Source organism: Penicillium cataractarum (assembly GCF_028827025.1).
Source record: "Penicillium cataractarum strain IBT 29864 chromosome Unknown utg000009l, whole genome shotgun sequence".
Lineage (NCBI taxonomy): Eukaryota > Fungi > Ascomycota > Eurotiomycetes > Eurotiales > Aspergillaceae > Penicillium > Penicillium cataractarum.
This window is the reverse complement of record NW_026622745.1, coordinates 2,279,421-2,301,543: the sequence shown is the minus strand read 5'-3', so window position 1 is coordinate 2,301,543 and position 22,123 is coordinate 2,279,421. Positions and strand designations below refer to the sequence as shown.

Sequence of the window (22,123 nt, the reverse complement as noted above, 5' to 3'; positions counted from 1 at the left end):
CAAAAATATAATGAGGGAAATATTTAGAATAGCAAACAATGACGGGAGCATAATTGGATTTAGTAGATCTACATGAATATTGGGGCTGTGCCTGTCAACCAAGTGCCTTTGGTTGCTTCCACCAGAATACCACGGCCAGTCGAAATAATAGTCGCGCCAGTTCCGCCGTCAAGGTTGTGATCAGCTGTCCAGCCCCGGAAATTCTCAATATACACAGATGAAGATTTTCTCAAATGCATCATCATGTATGCCGCCATGCACTTTGAAACGATTCAGAACCAGTTTAATACCTACATCGCATCGGAGAAGCGTCCTCGCCAACACGTTAAAAACTAGGCCAGGTATCAGGTGGTTGTTCCCGTGGTATATATTGTAGCTGGGTGAGGGAGGCACACCCCACCAGGCTTTTGTGGCCTTTCAAGTTTACAATAATTGATGTTTATAGCGTTCAAGTGATGTCATTTCCGCCACAAGGCCTTTGAAACAAGAAGAAAGTGAAAAATAAAAGGCTGACAAGAAGGTCTATATGAAGACAAGATGGGAAAAGAAAAAGGAGGTAAAACAAAGCATGTCGAGTATCTATTTATATGCATGGACCCATCACGTATTATGGCCGAACCATATGATTAAAAATGATAATTTGGACATCATGCTGTATAGGAAGCTCATGAAACTTCCTTGATACGGCAGGTCCAGCCAGACTCCTGGCTAAGAAGAGGCAAGCTGAGAATTGAAGTTAGCAAATCTGTGATAAACAAGCAATGGAGGGAATTGCAAAGCTTACCTCGCACCAAGGCACCAGCCCAGCTCGTTATCCTTGATCTTCTTGGCGATCTTGACCTCGCGGGACAAGGGCATCTCGTAACCGGTGTGCAGGAGACCCATCATGAAGTTGAGGTCCATGCACCAATCGGGACGGTCACGAAGTTCCTTGAGAGCATCTTCCACGCCCTCAAAGACATTCCAGCTATCCTCACCACCGCAGACGGTAGCGGTAAGCTTGTGCAGCTCATCGAGGGTGAACGAGGAGGGCATGCCCAGAGGCGCAGTACGGTCATAGAAGTAAGAGAAGATATAAACATCCTCGTGGGAGAAAGTCTTCTCGAGGGATGGCTGGTGAATACCGTTGAAAGAGCAAGGAGCCAGCTTGCACTCGGAATCCTTCTTTAGAATCTTCTCAGCAATGGCGCGGCACTGGGGAGCGGCGGAAGCGTCCCGAGGACCGGCCATGGTGACAGTAACCTTGGGACCAAGAGGGTGGTCATCAGGGAAAGTCACAGAGACTTCCTTCTCCATGTCAGGCTGAATGCAAGGGTTGGAAATGGGGCGCTTGAGCCAGGACAAGTCCTTATCGTTGTTGGCAAGCATGGCCTCCAAAACCACACGGTTCATAGACTCGCGGGCAGACATCAGGCCGTAGCCAAGGTGAGAGTGCTGGTACAGTTCGAACTCGCGGCCGCCAAACTTCAGCTCGTACTTGTGGTCGCCCTCGGCCAAGTGTTCCGGCATACCACCAGCCTTGCTCTTCTCGAAGGTGGGCTGGAACACGATCTGAGTAGATCCACCACCCAGATCGAAGATGGCAGCGGTGGGAGTCTCATCCGGGCCACCGATCTTGCCCAGGAGGTAGTTGGTGGTAATCCAGGCGTAGACACCCTCGTCGGATCCGTCCATGATCTCAACGCCACCCTTCTCACGGGCGACAACGGGGAAGGGATAGACGGTCTCCAAACGAGTACGCACAGCCTCCAGGATATTCTTGCTGAGTTCAGGGCCCAGAAGACGCAATCCAGCGGTAGCCTTGACGGCGATCGGAGTGCAAGACCGGTACTCTTCGGGGACATTCTGCAGAGCAACCTCCAGAAGGGGGTCCAGGCTGCGAGCCGCACCATCGGCATCCTCCTTGTAGGAGCTAAGGCCGGAGCCACCCTCCTTCTTCTTGGTCTGCTCAAAGACCTCATTCTCCAATTCCGGGGTAGAGCCGCAGTTGTTGAATCGGTAAACGTGGATACGAGAGCCGGTACTGCCGGCGTCAATCATGAGAGCATATTGAATCAAAGGCTTGGACGAATCGAAAGGCTTAGTGCACTTGGTGGAGACACCACCGGCAGAAGGCGCTTTCTCTGTACAGAGGGAGATTTGTTAGTGATGTCGATATCGCATAGGCGTTACATTTCAAATTTGCGGGGCGCATACCCTGGGTGAAACCGGAAACGGCGGGCTTAGAAGGAGAGAGCCATAGGAGGACCATAAAAATGAAGCCGACAATGGCGCCGGTCTTCAGCCAACGGGACTTTTGACTTTGAGAGACCATCTTATCGGGTTGTTTATCAAACACTCGATCGGACTCAATGGGCGGCGGGACAGCGGAACCGTTACTGCGGGACACCGAACGGTGACGGGCGACGGTTTCCAAGTCTATGAACTTTTGGGGTTGCTGTTGGTTGTCGACTCCAGTCGACATGCGAGCAAACCGCGGAGGGTAAGATAAGCAGAAGACAGATGGCGGAAGTTGCCACCGAAAGCGAGGGCGTAACGATCGGAAGGGTTAAAAGGAACAACACAGAAGACAAGAAACCATTGATCCTCCGGGAACCTCAAACAAGCCCAGCAAGGAAATGGGTAAAAATTGACGATGGGGATGGACGAGGAAAAGGAAAAACAGGAGAGAAAGGAGATGGCAATTTCAGGGTTCTCGGTCTGTGGCGCAGATGTGGCGTGGCTCTTACTCGATGCGGTCTTCCCCAGAGGTCAACTGCCACTTCTCCGTAAAGCTCGACCAGCTCGATCAGACTCACCTACTGCCTCACAATAACCCACTCAACGTTCGAATCCCACTCATTCCGACTTTATATTTAGGCTCATTCTGACACACATCCCGTTTTATAGTTATTTTCCCTCACTACTTCACCTTCCTTCCACTCCGACAACATGAACCACATGCGCGGCCTCGTCTCCACGGCACAGGCCTTGCGTCAGACCTTTATCACTCCTCTTCGCACTCCCACAGTCTCCCTTGTGCAGTCATACTCTCTCCGGAATGGATTCCAGCCACGTTACTTCCACCAGTGCCCCCGCCTCGCGCTGCCTGTCGTACGAACACCGAATGCTCCGACACAGATCAAGGACGAAGCTATTGGCACTCGGCTTGTGCAGCTAGTCGACGAGGAGCAAAACCTCATGCCTCCCCGCCGACTAGCCGAAGTTCTCGATTCCTTTGACCGCAGCAAGTTTTTCCTGCTACAAGTCTCCCCTGCCGAAGACGAACGACCGCCTGTCTGCAAAATCCTGAACAAGATGGAGGCCAAGCAACATGAGAAGGCCAAAGCCAAATCTGCAAAGGCTGGAAAAGTACAAACAAAGCAGATTGAGCTGAACTGGGCCATTGACGCCCATGACCTGTCGCACCGTTTGAAGCAGTTGACCAACTTCCTGGAGAAGGGTCGGAAAGTGGAGGTGATCATGAAGCGGAAGAAGGCCAAGCGCTCACCCACTGTGGATGAAATCAAGCAGGTCATTCAGAGTGTACTGGATACTACGAGGGAAGCTGGTGGTACCCAAGTCAAGGCAATGGAGGGAGAGCCAGGCAAGCAGGTGATGATTACGGTCAAAAAGGAGACCTAAATTACTGTACGAAAAGGAGCAGGCTTTTGTATAGCGCGTTCAGGCTGCTATTCTTGTCAAATATAGCGTTATTTACTGGATATTTCGCATTGTATAAGGTGTATTAAACGAATTGACAATGCGTCTCCGAGCTATAGATGGAACTTGGATAGTTCGGGTGCTGCATTTACCATTCGGGGGAAACCCAAACTCGGAGAGCTAACACTCAAAGTAAACATCTGCCTCTCTAAATTCTCAACTACCTAAAATCTAGCATCATTTGTCGGAATCTCCTACATCTAGTTGTTGATGACAGCCGGACCTCCGCAATTTGCGGCCCCTGATTGGCCGATGCATGACTAAGCGCTCCCTGTCCGCCCCGAAAATTTGGCTGTTGATTTCGCGACTCTCTTCTTCTTCCCCATCGAGTTTCCTTTTTGCTTCCTTGTTGTCCATCGTTTCTTTGGGGCTTCTCTTTGCAAGATGTCGAGCATTACCCGTTCCCTCAACCTCCTGGCCCGCACCAGCCGGTCGTCCCTGCTGCGCCCGCGCGCCATCAACCCCATCCACCATGTCTTTGCTAGTGACAAGATGGCTGCCCGTGGCCTGGCCACTGCCTTCGAGCGCACCAAGCCCCACGTTAACATCGGTACCATTGGTCACGTCGATCACGGCAAGGTGAGCATTCAATGGCATGATGATCTTGTCTCCCGGCGTGTCTAATCTGTTCATCTCATCTAGACCACCCTGACTGCCGCTATCACCAAGCACCAGGCCTCCAAGGGTCTGGCCAACTTCCTCGACTACGCTTCCATTGACAAGGCCCCTGAGGAGCGCAAGCGTGGTATCACCATTTCCACTGCCCACATTGAGTTCCAGACTGAGGACCGCCACTATGCTCACGTCGATTGTCCCGGTCACGCCGATTACATCAAGAACATGATTACTGGTGCCGCCAACATGGATGGTGCCATTGTTGTTGTTGCTGCTTCCGATGGTCAGATGTATGTTCAATGCCCGATCTAATCTCGTTAGCCTGTCGTTCTGACAGGTCTTTTTTTCCACAGGCCCCAGACTCGTGAGCACTTGCTGCTCGCCCGTCAGGTCGGTGTCCAGAAGATCGTTGTCTTCGTCAACAAGGTCGATGCCGTCGATGATCCTGAGATGCTTGAGCTCGTCGAGCTTGAGATGCGTGAGCTCCTGTCCACCTACGGCTTCGAGGGTGAGGAGACCCCTATCATCTTCGGTTCCGCCCTTTGCGCCCTTGAGGACCGCCGCCCCGACATTGGTGCTGAGCGTATCGATGCCCTGATGACCGCCGTTGACACTTGGATCCCCACCCCCGAGCGTGACCTCGACAAGCCCTTCCTCATGTCCATTGAGGAAGTCTTCTCCATCCCCGGCCGTGGTACCGTCGCCTCCGGCCGTGTTGAGCGTGGTCTGCTGAAGAAGGATACCGAGGTTGAGATTGTTGGTGGCTCCGACACCCCCATCAAGACCAAGGTCACCGATATCGAGACCTTCAAGAAGACCTGTGACGAGTCCCGCGCTGGTGACAACTCTGGTCTCCTGCTCCGTGGTGTCCGCCGTGAGGACATTCGCCGTGGTATGGTCATCGCCCAGCCCGGCAGCACCAAGGCTGCCCAGAAGTTCCTGGTCTCCATGTACGTTCTGACCGAGGCTGAGGGTGGTCGCCGTACCGGTTTCGGTGCCAACTACCGCCCCCAGGTCTACCTCCGCACTGCTGGTAAGTTCCATCCGCCCACATAGTCTTATATCTTAATCAGATCTAACTTTTAAATTACAGATGAGCCCGGTGACCTTACCTTCCCCGATGGTGACGAGTCCCGCCGCGTCCAGCCCGGTGACAACGTCGAGATGGTCCTCGCTACCCACCGCCCCGTCGCTGCCGAGGCTGGTCAGCGCTTCAACATCCGTGAGGGTGGCCGCACCGTCGCCACTGGTCTGATCACCCGTGTGATGGACCAGTAAATTGGTCTTGCTCGACCTTGGCCGGATGAGTCTTCCAAAGACTGATCTGGCCCTTGTATTATGACACCCCCTATTATCTTCTTCTTCTTTCTTTTCTTGTTTGTCTGTCATCCTATATTCACAGCGCGGGAACTGTCGATCAGCTCAAGGGATCTGGGAGAAAGCTGGAGTTTTCGCTTGAATCTTGTTCATGTACCTCTACTGTATTGGAGATGTCGTTGGTTGTATCTTCTCTCCCCTCCTCCCGTGGAATTTTGTATTAAAAACAAAAATCGAATCCAACACATCACTTTAATACATCGAGTCAAAACAGCTATCCCAATAGAAAGTCTAGAGTTAGTTGGGAAGTAATCACGCGTTCTGATTTCTTGGCTGTGGGGCAAAAAGCGTCCATGTTATTCGGACGAAGTGCACGGACGATCGCCGGATGCGCCGGACCAAGTCTCGGAACACCGGATCAGTACGCGTGGATGTAGTTTAGTAGTGTGTGGTTATTTGATCGAAGTATACTGGAGCGGCCTCTATATGCAGTATGATAGTTGCTTGGAGACGCCGAAGCTTGTATCACAAGACGATAACATGTGGTGAAATTCTGCCTTGGGGTATAAGAATTGGCAATGCTCTTCACTTGTAAAAGCTCAGCTCCCATCCGTGAGTCTTGGTTCGATAACATTCACAGAACGAGTATCAATCAACGTACAACCCTTGGCCTTGCTAAGCAGCACTATTTGGACTTTACATAATTGTTTGAGATATCTTACGATGCGTGCCGCTAATTTGTATGGTTAGGTTTGTAGAAAAAAAAAGTAGCACCTTGAGTCTCTTAATTTGATGCTCCCTCTCAGCTAACTTCACGTATTGCATCTACACATATGGCCATATCCCACGTATGAAGCTCTAGATCTTCTTGAAGCACTATTGACACTGTAGCTATACTATGTAAATCGTGCTAAGTGTACCTTGAGAGCTATACCGTACTTTCATTTACCCGGGATTGGGGCATTTTGTTTTCCTTTTTACATATATGTTTCTGGGCCGAGGCGACACAGTTTCTTCTAGGTGATATTGCATTACCTGTGTAAAATATCCGGTCAATTGACATGAAGTCAACTATTCCAGCTTCATTTTGTGGCGACTCTAGTGCTTAATTCTGGCTACGAGTGAGTGATATTCGTGACTATTTTCCCGTGCTTTCTTATCCCCACGCACCTACATGATGATGCCAGGCCGCACCTCAAAAGTAATCTAAAGCGGTCGGCCTTGAGATGACGACTTGTCGGCTTTCTCGTAAGCTTGATCTTGGAATATTCCAGATTCTCTGAGATGTGCTTTCGACAAAATTGAGGCGTTTCCCTTCATCCTATACCGTCGTCTCGCGTCGAGTAGGGCTCTTGAAATCATCACTGCACTCCGGCTGGTGCCCGCCACCGTCTGATCGCGCCAACACGAGAAATCTAGCTGATTAACACCCCAAACGATCTCTGTTACTCGTGGGCTGTAGCTAGCTCTGGGGGAAATGGATATTTGGGGCGAGTCCAACGGCCCCCCTCGCAAGAAGATGCGCAAGGGGACCAAGAGTTGTGTCGAATGTATGTTACGGCAGATAGTCTGCCTTCCAGGCCAATGTGCTCAATGCTGAAGTCTTCCGACAGGTCGTCGGCGCAAAATCCGTTGCACCTACCACCCAGATCGCCCTGATACCTGCAATGAATGTCGATTACGAGGCTCTACCTGTATTGACCAAGAGCATAGCTCCGATGACCCTGGATCCGCGCCGGGCTCTACCCAAGGCGATCAACGATATAGTCTGCGGGAGCGGGTAGCTCACCTAGAGACTGTAGTACAGGAGCTATCCAAACGGCTGGACCAGCAAAGCTCAAACAACGCTCCTTGTTAGTATATATTTGTCTTGCATCCGACCAAGCCCACCTAATGCTAACCATGCTAGCCCGGAATCTCCCCCAGGCAGAAGTGACCCCGCCAGCAACCGAATCCGATCAACTCGGCCCATCCAGCGACCAAATTCAGAATGCCCCGGTAATGCAGCTGTTTGATAACTATCTCTTGAGCCGCCGCGAGGATTCAGACAGCAATGACCGATTTGCAGGAGCGAAAGATACCTCGCCAAAGGCACGAGCTGCACGAGCTGAGCTCCTGTCGCTACTTCCACCAACATCAGATATTCGCATGGTCATTGCAGAAACTTCACATTTATGGTGTATCTGGGACGAACATTTCCCAGACCTCCTGACTCAGTTTGACTTTCCCTCAGAGCTTAGCGAGAGCACGGTTGCACCCGCCGAGATCGCTAAGGCTGTTGTCTGTCTCGCTATCAGTGTCATCCATCTACTTCCCGAGTTCAGTTTCGGTGCTCTACAACATCCTTTGGATCCGCAAGAATTTGCCGCTCGCTGCACTGGGGTCGTGGATCGCCTTGTGGTTCGTGACGATGACTTTGCGGCCACGCTTCCTGGCATTGAGGTTCAGATGTTGCTTTCAAAGTATCACATGAACGAGGGCCGGTTGCGCAAGGCGTGGCTTGTCAATCGACGAGCTATTGAATTTGCGCACCTCGCGGGCATGCACTTGTCTACTCGTAACCCACGGCCTGCGGATACTCTTTTTGAGCGACGGCTGCGAATATGGTGCTCTTTGACAACGGCAGACAGATCTTTGAGTTTGATCCTTGGTCTTCCGTACGGAGTCTCTGAATCCTTCTTCCAGCCACAGATTGAGCGGCGCCTGAGCATGGGCATCTCTGCCGCAGAACAGTATATGTTGCGCATTGGGGTCATCACCGGACATATGGTCGACCGCAACCAGAACCCAGCCGATATGTGTCTAGAGACGACTTTGAAGCTTGATCAAGAGCTTATGGATGCTTGGAGAGCCTTGCCGAATAGCTTCTACGGAACCGCCCCCGGTCCTAATGAGCAGCGGGAGCAATTTCATGCTCGGATTCCTTTGCAGTTCATGCCCAAGGTGCTCCGAGCTCTCTTGCACATGCCCTTCTTGCTAAAATATCCACATGATCAGCGCTTTAGCTTCTGCCATCGTGAAGCCATTCAATCTGCCCGAGATGCCTTGGTGCTGTATAAAGTGCTTCGATCAATGACGAGGTCTTATTTGTGCAAAATGATTGATTTCTTTGCTTTTACGATGAGCATGCTCCTCATCGTTCATCTTCACGGCCACGCTGATGAATCACCGGTACCTCACAATCAAAAAGATGAACAAGACTGGAAGCTCGTGGGGGAAGTGGTCGAGATTCTTGGACAGGCAGCGACTGAGAGGGGAGGATCTGTAGCTGCCGAATCAGCAAACATCCTCGGTGCTATCTTTCATACCAGATCACAAATTCATCGCAATTGGCCGTCATCAGCTACGTGCAAGGTCACGGTGCCTTACTTTGGAACCATCACCGTCGGGGCTGGCACCAAGCTCTTGAGGCCTCAAAACAACCAAGGCCAGGACGAGACTGCTCCAAAACTGGTGCCATCAGCAGACTCTTCATACAAACCAAGTCCAAGTCAACTATACACTCCCCCATTATCGGATCCTGATGGAACATCTACGACGAATACTAGCGGGACTTCAAATACTCAAAGCCCCGTTTTTGCAACAGAAAGCACATCCGGGTATCCCATCCAACCGTTGTCGCAAGGCGAAGATGTTTCCAACACCACTTTTGCCGGTATAGAATCCAATACATTCACAGGGTTGTTTGATGACTTTGGGCAATTCACATGGCCGAATCCAGCTGTTGATCTAGGTCTGGACTATGGTTGGAATTTGAATTGGTCCGAGTAGGGATTGGTTTTTGTGCTATACTGAACACTACTAATTTTAGGAGACGCGCTTACGACTGTACAATATTTCATGCTTTTGTTTTCTTAATACATACTCTCACCTATACCGAAGATCATCGTTGAATCAATATGAAGTTGTAATTATTAATTTGGGTAATAAGATTGCCACTAAATCTACCAGCTGGCTCCTAGTTAAAGGGGCCGATCCCGTATAGATCTCCCGAGTTACGTAGTTTCCCCAATTAAAAGGGGGTTATGTAAGACTACCTAAGGTTCCCCCCCAGCAACGACCTCGGGACCATTCGATCGCGGCACTCGTGCAACGGCCTTGTGATCGTCCTGACTTGTTCCGATTCCCATTCGGTTGATCCGGTGCTGTTGCGCTTCCTTTGTATGATCCACCTCTCCCCCCAACCTCCTCGTTCCCGCGTCTCCCACCTGCTTTCGCCACCATCTCAACCTCCCGGCGATCTGTCCCCACAACACCACCTCTAGAGTGCGATAGCAACGACCATGTCCGAACGCCCGTCAGGACTGGGCCGGACCCCGACAGCACCTCCCATCATGGCGAACGGCCACTTTGCTACGATCGGTGATAGCAGTGATGTCACTTCCTACGAGCATGGAGTGCAGGTCATTGACGGGGATAAGGAGTTCAAGTACGAGTCGCCGAATACACCTTGCTCTTGCGCCCACCTGCAGCTGCAGGCCTGCGCACAATCGCACCTTCGAGCTTCACTTTAGATGCTGACAGCTACTCTGCAGTCCCAACTTGTCCAAGTATCTCTCCCTCGAGGATGTCACGACCGCCGGCTTCAACTACCACCTCATCTCCGTGTTTGGCTCCCAGTCGACCGGCAAGTCAACCTTGCTGAATCACCTGTTCGGTACTCAATTCTCGGTCATGTCCGAGCAAGAGCGCCGGCAAACGACCAAGGGTATTTGGCTGTCGAAGAATAAGAAGCAAGGCGATGCGACTACCGAGGGGGCCCGTATGGCGGATAACATCTTGGTGATGGATGTGGAGGGTACTGATGGTCGCGAACGAGGCGAGGACCAAGACTTTGAGCGCAAGAGTGCTCTGTTTGCGCTTGCGACCAGTGAGGTGCTCATCGTGAACATCTGGGAGCATCAAGTCGGTTTATACCAGGGTGCCAACATGGGTCTCCTTAAGACCGTGTTCGAGGTCAACCTGCAATTATTCCTGAAGGATAAGAGGTATGCGGGTCAATCACGGTCTGTGCTTGTTTTAGCAAGGTACTAATGTGGTGGATCTAGTACTACGCACCGGTCTCTCCTCTTCTTCGTCATTCGTGATTTCATTGGCACCACCCCGCTAAAGAACCTCCAAAAGACGCTACTGGAAGATCTGGCCCGCCTGTGGTCAACAATCTCAAAACCCGCTGGACTGGAGAACTCTACAATCCACGATTACTTCGACTTCCAATTCTACGGACTTCCGCACAAGGGCTATCAGCCTGACCAGTTCGTGGCGGAAACACAAAAGTTGGGCTTGCGCTTCCGTGAGGGCCACCGCGACCCGAAACGGGATGCGCTCAAGGGGGAGTTCTCCGAGGGCGGTGTTTTCCTGCCTGAATACCATCGGCGAATCCCAGCGGATGGATTCTCGCATTATGCTGAAGGTATTTGGGACCAAATTGTCAATAATAAGGACCTGGATCTGCCTACCCAGCAGGAACTGCTTGCCCAATTCCGCTGTGACGAGATTTTGCGGGAAGTGATGATCGGATTCGACGAGGCTATCACTGCGTTTGAGGACAAGCAGGCCGAGTCTGTCCGCCTTGGATCTCCGGCAGTCATCGGTGGCTTGGGTGTTGCTATGCGCGGTGCCCGCTCCAAGACTCTCAAGGGCTTTGAGACTGAGGCTAGTCGGTACCACAAGGGCGTCTACCAGCGTAAGAAGGCTGAGTTGGAGGGCAAGGTTGATACTCGACTAAAGGCACTGTTCCACGGTCAGATCTCAGCCGCTCACAAATCCGGTATCCGTGACTTCAGCGAGGCTGTGACCAACGCTGTCAAGTCCGGTCAGAAGAAGGGCGGCAACTACGACTTTGCCGAGATTGTCAACCAGGAAACTAAAACCTCGTTGGAGAAGTTCGAGGAAGTCGCTCGATCAACGCTGGTTGAAGGTGCCTCCTGGAGCAACTATAAGCAGGAGTTGGCGTTATATGAGAAGGAGTTGTCTGAGGTCAGCGGTCGTCTCCGGCGGGATGAGATGAGACGGTTGGCTAGCCGCGTTGAACGATGGGTTCAGTCTCGTCTTGGCGAGTCAGTGGGACTCGAGTTCAACAACCTGGGTTCTGGACGTGCTGGGGCCGGTGCACCCGATGATGGCGATAAGCCCATTGAGACCGCTTTCTGGGATCGGATCTGGAATGTGTTCGTGGAGACCGTTCTCGATGCCGAGCGTAGATTCACGGACCGCGCCAGTAGCTTCGATGCTAGCCTGGAAGAAGTTGATGTTGGTCTGTGGCGCCTGCGTCGCAAGTCTTGGGGTGTTTTGCATGCCAAGATTGATGAGGAAATGACCGAGGGTAATTTGCTCCTAAAGCTGCGCGAGAACTTCGAGGACAAGTTCCGATACGACGAGGCCGGTGTGCCTCGGATCTGGCGCCCAACTGACGACATTGAGGGCATCTATACACGTGCTCGCGAGTCTACCCTGACTTTGATTCCTCTTCTGTCGCGATTCCGCCTTGCCGAGACTAACGCCCCTCCTCCTCTTGATCGTTGGGTCGGGCACACTCCTAGCACTGCCACTCCTGCCGACGAAGAGGACCTGGCCCCTATCGGCGGTGTGGATGAGGACGAGGGCAAGAGCCTGGAAGAGGAAATGACCATTCTGGGCGATGCCAAGCGCCAGGAACTTACTGTGCGCTTCAAGAAGGCTGCCGATGGAGTTTACGTCGAGGCCAAGCGGAGTGCCATTGGTGGTATGACGCAGGTTCCACTGTACTTCTACGGTCTCCTGCTGGCTCTGGGCTGGAATGAGATCATTGCGGGTGAGTCAGCTACTTTCTTTTCGTCTCTTATCGATCTTACTAACATAAACAATTTTAGTCCTCCGCAACCCGGCCTACTTCCTGCTGCTCTTTGTATGTGCCGTCGGTGCCTATGTCACCTACCAGCTCAACCTGTGGGGCCCTATCATCAAAATGACCGAGGCTGCATCCCAGCAGGCCCTCGTGGAAGGCAAACGTCGCTTGCGCGAGTTCCTCGAGCAATCCGATACCGGTCGCCAGGCCATTGCCATGTCTGCTTCGGACCGAGCTGGCTCTTCGGGAAACAAGGAAGAGTATGAAATGTCTGATCTGCCAAAGCGAAGCTCTGGCTCGAAGACTGACGATTTGGATGACTTGTAAATTTTTTTCTCTCTTTGCTGCCCGTTGGGCGAACATTGTGTACCTTTTCTATGGGGGTAGATTTGTTATAACATTCATTCGCATGTGTTTTTTCGGTACGACAGATGCTGTACGAAAATTGATTGACGTTTGGCGATGTTTTTGATCTAATACCGGAAACTATGTGGAGGATTTCGTGGTACTACATAGCGGCAGTGCATGCATTACAACTAGAAGATAGGGACCTAAATCGACGCCGAAAATGACAACCCCAGTACCGCCCTATTCTGCACCCGTCCAACGAGGACTGTTAGTCATCAATCTTTCATGGGCAAACTTGTCCTTGTACTCCAGTGACTCGGGGCCAGTGTCTTCTTTTACCTCTCTTTTCGCTAGGTCTCTGGGTCATGTCATATAGCGAATTTGATACTCCATGGGTAGAAGAACCCTGGGAGTCGCCAGAGACTGCCCTCCGTGACGCCGATGGTACCAGACTCTACGAGACTGATGACAGTGGCCTTCTGTTCAAAATAATCTATCTCAATGACGTTCCCAGACTGAAGCAATATCTTCCTGTTTATTCCCCGCCTCTTGATATCGAAGATAAGGAGTTCAATGACCCTTTCTGTGTCGCCGCGTCGCAGGGGCGCACCGATATTCTCCGTGTTCTCGTGGACTACTATAAGAACGACTCAACGAAAGTGCCGCTCCATCAGCGAAAATTTTCATTATTGACGGCGGCGTGCAGGGAAGCACAGCTCGAAACGGCGCAGTTTATCCTAGACAGTCAGCTGGCACTCAGTTCAGTCTATATTGACCAAGCATACCGTGATGAAGCACTCTTAGCGACTGCCAGGTCCCTGACTGCTTTGCCCCCCAGTGACTGCAAACATGAGACGCCGAATGATTCTGAGCACTGGAGGAGCAGCCGTATCGCTCGGGCTGAAGAATTAATGCGCTTACTTCTTGATGGCGGCGCGTCTGCTCAAGCGGCCGAGATCCCCACAACAGAAGTGGAATGGGCGACTATGGTACTTTTCGGAGGCTCTGTGAGCCGGCACGATGGCGACAACAGCCAACCACTACAGTCCTTTGGTACGGTTCTCGGTCTGGCCTCCTCTGGAGCCGGCTACGCGTTGGTGAACCGACTGATTGACCAAGGGGCCAATGTACATGCCAAGGAGCAGTACCAGCATCAGCCTTCATCTACATTTTGGTCTGAAATGCAGATGCCATGGGATGTCACCGCACTTCATGTTAGTAGCATGTATTGGAATCTAGAGGCCATCCAGACGCTTCTTGACCGCGGTGGAAGAACCATCACGGAATCACTATCATGCCGCGATAGTAATGGGCGTCTACCGCTTCACTGGGCTGCCGCGGGCCCTGGCTCATTTGAGTGCTGGCTTTCTGACGATAAAGTCGGGAATCGGGTCATTGATGCCTTCAAACTACTTTGCTCTGGAAGCGATATCAATGCTCGGGACAACCAGGGCGAGACTGCTTTACATTACGCTGTAAGGGGCCACGCCTGCTGTGGCGGAAGCAAGCACTTTGGTACTATACTGAGGTTCATGTTGGAGAACGGGGCGGGCGCAGATGTGATCAACACCAATGGTCAAACCGTGCTACATAAAATGGCCGCCCACTGCCTGGCTGGCGATCCCATTGACACTGCTCTGATAGATACTCTTTTATCGCAGGGTGTCAAAATCAACCAACAAGACAAAGACGGGAATACGCCATTGCATCTAATGGCCAGGAATCTACGTCAGGTTCAAGCTACCAGATTTCTGATTAGTCAAGGTGCGGATGTCTCTCTCACTAATGGTAATGGCAATACAGCTTTACACGAGTGTTTGAGGATGGGAACCATTTTGCACAGGCAGACAAGTAACGGAAGTGTACGTCCCACACTCGCTGATCGGACGAGAGCGCTGGATGAGATGGTTGCTGTCTTGCTGGAGGTAGGGGGTGATACCATGATGGACCAGCCTAATCTAGCGGGCGAGACGCCGCGACAGCTGGAGTTTAAGAAACTGGCTATGTGGCAGAAGTTGGAGGAAGATGCAATCGCGAGAAAACGTTGATCCATGACGAACCATCTAGGTGAACTGTAAAGTACCCGTTGGTATTCTACATACTCATTTTATATACGAACAAACGGGAAATTAGGATCTATCTCGACAAAGCTTATTCGCTTATATCCAATGGTCATCTCTGAAAAACCACTGCATCGTGTAAACCTTGACGTATAAATGATAATCCCACTTTCCGGCCTTATTCGCCCACTTTCCCGATCGAGTGGTTGCGGGGTCATCTCCTCCCACGCCAATGGAGATACGGACTTGCTCCGATATGGTGGGGGTATTTCTGTTAAATAACCTGCTGCACTCTGATGATCCGGTTAAATTGAGTCCCTAGCCTCCACGTCATACAAAAAGAAGTGCAAACCGACTCCTGAGCTCTGTTCATCATACCCCACACTCGACAGCATCATCCATACCACATAAACCAAACCCAATCAGCATGTCCGGAGTCACACAACTTCCAGAGACTTTCGATGACCTCCCTAACAAGCGCCAGTATTGGCCTGCGCCAGCCGGCTCGGAAGAAGAGGGCCTCGGCATGTTGCGCATCCTCACACCAGAGATAGTCGCAGAGGCAGCGCGAACGCAGATCCAGACCGGCGAGCGAGTATGTTTAAACTGGGACATTGAAAATCTGAATCCTCCCGGATTCGGTCGCAAGGCCTTTGAACATCGCATCAAATGGGTCGCCGAGGGCGTTGCATTCGACGATGAATACCACTTCAACCCTCAACAAACCTCGCAATGGGATGGTTTCAGGCACCATGCCAACAAAGACGGTGTTTTCTACGGTGGCACGACAGCCGAGGAAATCAAAGATACTCAATCACCACGTATTGGAATCGGATGCTGGGCAAAGAAAGGCATTGCAGGTCGCGGCGTATTAATCGACTACGTCTCCTACGCCCAAAAGAAAGGCATCTCTCTCAACGCGCTCTCTCGACAAATGATCTCTCTAGACGAAGTTCAAGAAATCGCACGCGAGTGCAACATCACCTTCCAAAAGGGCGATATCTTTTTCCTACGCGTTGGCTTGCCGGGGACATGGGCAGCGATGTCCGCCGAGGAACGCAAGACGTACAGCGAGCAACCGCTGCCGCAACACGCAGGAATCGAGCAGAGCGAGCGAGTACTACGTTTCATGTGGGACCATCATTTTGCGGCCGTTGCGTCTGATGCAGTGAGCTTCGAGGTTTTCCCTGCGATCAATGAGGAGTTTGACTTGCACCATCATCTTTTGGCTGGTTGGGGAGTGCCGATTGGAGAGATGTTTGATTTGGATGAGTTGGCGGCTACTTGTGAAAGGTTGGGTCGTTGGAGCTTTTTTATTTCGAGTAGCCCGTTGAATTGTGCGCGGGGTGTGTCTAGTACGCCGAATTGCATGGCGATCTTTTAGGGGGTATGGAAATGCTTGGTTATGATATGTCATGGTTGAAGCGGAGCGGAATGATGTCTATCTTCATAGTAATGAAGTTTAAAATAGCTTCATAGAACGGACAAATAAGTATTTTCTAAGACAATATTCCATCAGGCCTTGGGAAATACAGGTAGCTGCGTAAGCACCTCATTGTTGGCCATGGCTTGCATGTCGTAGTCAATAGATGTTTTTCCAGAAGCCAGACAAGATTCTGGATCTGTATTGTGTATTGCGATCATCTACCTTAAATATTATAGAATCTACTAGAATTTAGGCCTTAGCCTAATTTTAGATTCACTATATTAAAGAACGTCGTGGCTAGCATTATACGGGCCTTATATCGCCGGCTAAAGATCACCTCTCTACCATGCGCGTTCTCTTCTCTCGTCTGGGATATAGAATTCACTGTGTTGGTGAACATTATTTTTATGCATATCGGTAGGACCACATGAAGATAACGGATCCCTTCTTCTGAGTGAGGTTTGCGTTAGGTGTGATCTATCAAATAATCAAGTCTTGAGGAGGAAGGAAGGGAAAGATGTGAGACATAATCCTTTTTGACGGTGTCGGTGACACCAGTGCAAGGAAGCAAGAAGGGGAATCTGAATTAAATTGGTCTCTCTAGAAGAGAACACGAAGACAAAGAAGGAAGGGAAGAAGGGAAGTGCCTAAATAGCCTGCCTATAAAACACAAAGAACAAAGACCTGGACCTGCAACAGGCAAACTTATAAGGTAAACCATGTAGGAACAAACGAGGACTGCACATCCAAACGGCCGAGGTCGAAGTCGAGGTCCTGGACGTCGAGTCATCAAGACCTTTCGTATCCATTTTCATGTTTAACCATGTGCTGGTTGTGAACATGGTGGGATCCATGTCAATGAAGCCCGTTCTGGCTAGGAATGGTGGGCACACTGCTATCAAGACTCGTGCTAGTGGAGGTATGGGTACTAATTTCAGAAGAAACGGTAGTAGAGCCGATGGTGTTAGGCGTAGTATGGGATCTAGCCGATGACCCCGCACTTGGTGATGAGCTCGTGCTCACACTAACACTGCCCCGGCCAGGTCCAGTAAGGTGGAGGAGTGCCGATGACGGCTTCTGTCCGGGATAGAAGGTGGTGGGAATAGGGGGGATGGTGAAGGAAGCATTGGCAAGTAGCTCAGTGGTGAAATCATTCGGCATCCAGGAAGTCGAAAAAGATCTATAATTTGGTCAGCCCATGCTTAAATCAGCTTTGAGACATAATTCATACGGTCTTGCAGTCAATGTCCGACTTGAAGTATAGCTGGAAGCTGAGACCTCGTCCTTTCTCAAACAACCGCCCGTTCCATATGCATTCTGGCAGATTCTGCTGCATAACTCTGGTTGGCAGACCAGAGATTTACGTTTTCCAGGGTTATTTCTGTGCATGCAACTTCAGCAGGACATTCCAGACGGATGATCGGTCGAGAGTTATCCGCATTGTATCCATGCCAGTTCTGAGCAGAATCAGTCAGTTTATTTGCTTGCATATTGAGCTTTGGGAACAGAAAACCGCCCAGGGGCTCACCTTGTATGTGAGGTTTGTCATGAAAACCCCATCGGCACCCCCGTCCGCACTCTCCCAATCGGAGTTGATTGTGAGAGGATATGGCCCACCGCGGACAATGACGGTGTCCCAGAGAATGTTTTTCACCGTCCCGTTTCCACCATTCGATTTGATATAACAAGGGTCGGCCTTGTTCGCATAGATATGACGATAGGTGATGTTGCTTATATCAGTGCCGGTCCACAAGAAGCCGATTGCATTTCCTCCGCTCAAGTTGCAATATATGCTCTCAATCAGAAAGTTTGAAGATGGGTTCTTCACAGTCACACATTCATCGCCGTTTGTTGCCTCAATGTCATGGATCCAGACGTTGTCCCCCCATACATCGATCGCATCGGTGCCTCCCAGGACGGTAGGCCCACGCATAATAATGTTGTAGATCTCGCCGTTACTAACCGTGTCGAGGGTTAAGTAGTAAGAAGGCGAATCAATGAGCGCAATTCCATGGACCGAAAAATTTCCCATCTCCTGAAATCGGGTTAAGCGAGGACCATAGTCACCAGTGGCGAGGTACTCGTGTCCGTAACCCTGAATCGCACCCTTCGAATTCCCGCTGAAAAATTCAAAGTCCTGGCAGTTTCGAAAACTCAGCAGCGTAGAGAAATCGGATCCAGTCCGGTGAATAACTCCATCAAGCTGAATGGCACTGCGCACACCATCCTTCAGGAACACATACGAGGCCAGTGACCAGTTCCCCGGTGGGATGTAGACTAGACCTCCGACTGCACAGTCACTCCAGGCACTTGAAAATGCAGACGAAATATCGCTGCCATTTGTAGACGCGCCATAGTCAACGATGTTACAGACCTTCGTCGCAGCCTTGGAGGCGTACGAAGTGATTAGTCCGACTGACCCCGACAAGGAGGCCAAGCTTTGCCCGACGTAAACAAAAAGAAGAAATGTCGACCACATTGTTTGTCTCGTCCCATACCATGTCAAGAAAACCAAGAGCCAGGTTATTGTCGATGTACTTATACATCGGCCTCATCCTTTCCCAATCGAGGGATACCATGCGAGAGTGGGGCGTCCTCGTTTCACTTTAACATGGCCTGTTATGTAGACATCAGAAAGGCTCCCGAAGCGAAGGATTGGTCGTTTCTGTTTTCATCGGCATTCCCCTTTTAAGCGATAGTGTGAATCGAGTCGGCTAATAGCGTACAAACTAGTAAACATGGTGGCGAATGAGGACGGCCGGAATCATCAGATAAATGTGTGATTTACTGAGAAAAGAAAGACTATTTGGGAATGAGGAAAAGGGGCAGGTTGATCTGTTCCGTTGGCGGTGTAACTGGAGAGTGTTCGAGTTACCATAATGGAACCCAGATGTTTACCCACATATTACAACTTCAATCTTAACGACCTGATCAAATTATAAAGAATCAAGGGAACATACAGGGGTGCTCGAAATTAGCTTCACCTGTTTCTTTCTCTTTAATTTGCTATGGAACTTCATCTTGCATTAAACCATACCTATGCCCTGAAACGAGGAACGATGTAGAAGGGTTTACTACCCTGCGCTACGGCCCTGCGCGAGCTGCCCACAAAGCTTAGCTGTGTACGGAATGCAAAATCGGTCCAAATTGTCGTGGCTGATTGGTCAATTTTCGCCGCCAAGACGTGTTTTGGTTCGCTCGAGTCTATCATGGTTGCGTTACCTTATTGGTCACCTGCTTCTCTCTATCTTAGCGGTTAGAGTTCTACGTGGTGGTGAGGTATTCACTTGTCTTAATCTCGTCTTGAACGAGGATCACTGCGAGCTTCAATCTAAGGATAGCCGTTCCGTCGCCACGATGAACAAGAAGACTCGTCTCGCTCTTGCATGCCTCTCATCTTCAGCGGAAAACATTGAATACAAGGGACTCGTCTCTCGCAGTGATTTAAAATGACAAATATCGACAAGTTCAGAGTCCGCCCACTCGGAACTTCTGAATCTCTGCTGTTGGATACACATATATGTGTTCGAGACTCATATCAATGCGGACGTTGTGGGCCAGGAGTTATCACGCTACCGTCTTTTTTTGCAACATCCATCTCCGCCTCTTTATGATACTACGTACGAGAACCCGCATTGCCTGAGCTTGCCAGGAAACTCGCTTCCAAATGGGACCTTGTCACCACGAATCTCACATAAGACTCTTGACTGCGAAACGGGCCATACCAGTACAGCCGGTTCCATCGGTCATGAGGTAACTGATATGTTCTCTGTCATAGATGATCTTCCTAAGCAGGGCTACTTGAAGAAGGCGCAGATTGACAAACGGACCACACTATTAAAGTGAGCAACTAAATGAATCGCACGTCCAAATGATGCTAATGGCCAACCACTGTAGCCCGCCACCAATTGGAAGGAGTCGACTTCATCATGCATCGAGAAAATTCTTCAACTTCGAAGCCTGGGGGCCTATGGAAACACGATAATTCTATCAGGGGTCGCTCCTGGTACGTTGTTCCCAATATGCGTAAATGGAAACACAGTGCTCATCCAATAATAGCTAGCACCATATAATCATATCAAAGCAGCTGCCAGTTTTCAAAGAGGGAAGGGGGGGCCTACAACCGTGCTTACCGCCATTCTTCTTCTGCGAATATATTGTAACACTGGCATCAACTCAACGTTGACTCTCGAGGATTTCGTCGAACAATCACAAACAGACGAAATCTCCAGCTTGAAGTTACAAGGTGGTGAGGCAGTCTGCATGGAGTCCGACATGGACGTGTCTTTATTCTCGACAAACTTCATGGCGAAAAAGAGGCACCTCTTAACGAGTCGACTGTGCCATGGTTGTATTTCTCGAACTTCGACACCGGTAGCTCACGGAAGCTCTTTATTTGGCCAGTTCGACTCTGATTATGAAGCGGCTGATACCGTGCAAAGCGAAGGGCAGAGTATTTCTACCGATAACTCCGTGGAAAATCCCCATACCAGTCCCATACCAGTCAAGCTCCATACCCATTGAAGCTTATGGCGTTGCTTGCTGATATTAAAGAGCATTATAGCGAAGAGAAGAGGTTCGATAATCTACCAAATGAAAGCACTTGCACCACTAACATTCCTATCAGCATCTTTTTTCCTACTGAAGACGTAGTCTAGACCTCGTGGGCCGTCTTTTTCATGAGGAAGGCATCGCATATTGCCGGGTAGACGGAACTATCGATTCAGCACAGCGCAAGAAGGTGCTTCGGCAATTTCATGAAGACATGTCAATACGCGTCCTCTTATTAACCCAAGGTACGGGCTCGGGAGGGTAAGACTTCCCCGATACCAGCCCCTCGCAATATCACGATTGACATCCGCCCTTAATTGGCAACCAGTTTGAACAATCTCTCGGTGGCAAGCCGGGTCCACATTCTCAAACCACAGTGGAATCCGTCAATCGAGTCTCAAGCTATTGGTCGCGTTGTACGTCTTGGCCAGAACAAAATAGTTTGTATTGTGCGATACATAGTTCAAGAAATAATTGAAGAGGGCAAGTTCAGGCCGTAGTCCGACGCTAGGTAGATTTAGAAAGCTTACGCGTTATTCTGCAGGCAGTCGAGACTCGACAACATATGAAAGTGCAGCTGGCATATAAAGGCGGTTTCCATTCTGTGGGCGACCTTGGATCTTCTGAACGGCAGAGGAAAGTTAACAAAGTTTATGAGTTGGCGAGATCGTTGAATTTACGGTAAGGAGGCCAAAGCGCTAGTATAGTGATAAAGTACCGTTTGACTTGCGATTTTCGGAAGCTCGGAATTCTTGTAGTGCAAGGACCCATAGACCTCTACGGTCCAATAGAGAATTGTACATCTGCAAATTACTAGCGACCATATCCGGTAGCTTCTAGATGTTTATGCAAGGCTTCCTTCACACGTATAGTAGAACTACATCACTGCACAAGTGCCAGTGTGTCCGGTGCTCAGTGCGATTTTCCGCAAGACAAACCAGGCCGTTAATCAACACCCGATAACATTATAGTACATATTGATTAGAGCTGCTTAGGTCGTAGCTAACGCTCATGATTTGATGATTCAACAGTGGGAAGCTTTGATGCCTGCGGATCTCTCATTTATTTAGATCATCTCTCGCTTTCTCACACTTAAATTTGCTTGCTTTCCTTCCCTATGCTTACTTATTTAGTTGAATTCTATGACTCTGGCTGACCGTTTTATACTTGAGCGTAACACGCGCACTCTGTTTTCATCTATCTATTTAATTTCTCTCGAGGTTTAATTCATCTGTATAACACTGCATCTATACATGTTTGTGTCCTCCTGTTCGTATA

The 22,123-nt window shown here is 50.2% G+C and overlaps 8 protein-coding genes across 8 annotated transcripts; 6 read left to right on the top strand and 2 right to left on the bottom strand.

The window, feature by feature from the left end:
• Positions 1-665: 665 nt before the first annotated feature.
• N7496_011428 (guanosine diphosphatase) lies at positions 666-2,464 on the bottom strand (the record flags this gene model as incomplete). Its single annotated transcript, XM_056704341.1, has 3 exons — positions 666-723; positions 785-2,123; positions 2,197-2,464. The coding sequence occupies 3 exons, from the start codon at positions 2,462-2,464 to the stop codon at positions 666-668; spliced, it is 1,665 nt and encodes a 554-aa protein (XP_056550301.1).
• A 467-nt stretch (positions 2,465-2,931) lies between these two features.
• On the top strand, positions 2,932-3,624 carry N7496_011427 (putative translation initiation factor IF3; the record flags this gene model as incomplete). Its single annotated transcript, XM_056704340.1, has 1 exon — positions 2,932-3,624. The coding sequence occupies one exon, from the start codon at positions 2,932-2,934 to the stop codon at positions 3,622-3,624; it is 693 nt and encodes a 230-aa protein (XP_056550300.1).
• Positions 3,625-4,059: 435 nt separating this feature from the next.
• Positions 4,060-5,595, top strand: N7496_011426 (translation elongation factor Tu; the record flags this gene model as incomplete). Its single annotated transcript, XM_056704339.1, has 4 exons — positions 4,060-4,281; positions 4,345-4,607; positions 4,671-5,350; positions 5,411-5,595. Exons 1-4 carry the CDS (start codon positions 4,087-4,089, stop codon positions 5,593-5,595), a joined length of 1,323 nt encoding a protein of 440 aa, XP_056550299.1. The 5' UTR covers positions 4,060-4,086.
• Positions 5,596-7,111: 1,516 nt separating this feature from the next.
• Positions 7,112-9,405, top strand: N7496_011425 (uncharacterized protein; the record flags this gene model as incomplete). Its single annotated transcript, XM_056704338.1, has 3 exons — positions 7,112-7,184; positions 7,248-7,487; positions 7,544-9,405. The coding sequence occupies 3 exons, from the start codon at positions 7,112-7,114 to the stop codon at positions 9,403-9,405; spliced, it is 2,175 nt and encodes a 724-aa protein (XP_056550298.1).
• A 512-nt stretch (positions 9,406-9,917) lies between these two features.
• sey1 (dynamin-like GTPase SEY1) lies at positions 9,918-12,787 on the top strand (the record flags this gene model as incomplete). The annotated part of the gene is made up of 4 exons (XM_056704337.1): positions 9,918-10,063; positions 10,170-10,622; positions 10,683-12,427; positions 12,486-12,787. The coding sequence occupies 4 exons, from the start codon at positions 9,918-9,920 to the stop codon at positions 12,785-12,787; spliced, it is 2,646 nt and encodes an 881-aa protein (XP_056550297.1).
• Positions 12,788-13,173: 386 nt separating this feature from the next.
• Positions 13,174-14,856, top strand: N7496_011423 (uncharacterized protein; the record flags this gene model as incomplete). The annotated part of the gene is made up of 1 exon (XM_056704336.1): positions 13,174-14,856. One exon carries the CDS (start codon positions 13,174-13,176, stop codon positions 14,854-14,856), a length of 1,683 nt encoding a protein of 560 aa, XP_056550296.1.
• Positions 14,857-15,295: 439 nt separating this feature from the next.
• Positions 15,296-16,252, top strand: N7496_011422 (uncharacterized protein; the record flags this gene model as incomplete). Its single annotated transcript, XM_056704335.1, has 1 exon — positions 15,296-16,252. The coding sequence occupies one exon, from the start codon at positions 15,296-15,298 to the stop codon at positions 16,250-16,252; it is 957 nt and encodes a 318-aa protein (XP_056550295.1).
• Positions 16,253-17,444: 1,192 nt separating this feature from the next.
• N7496_011421 (pectin lyase-like protein) lies at positions 17,445-18,773 on the bottom strand (the record flags this gene model as incomplete). Its single annotated transcript, XM_056704334.1, has 4 exons — positions 17,445-17,474; positions 17,526-17,624; positions 17,659-17,751; positions 17,823-18,773. 4 exons carry the CDS (start codon positions 18,771-18,773, stop codon positions 17,445-17,447), a joined length of 1,173 nt encoding a protein of 390 aa, XP_056550294.1.
• Between the last annotated feature and the right edge of the window lie 3,350 nt (positions 18,774-22,123).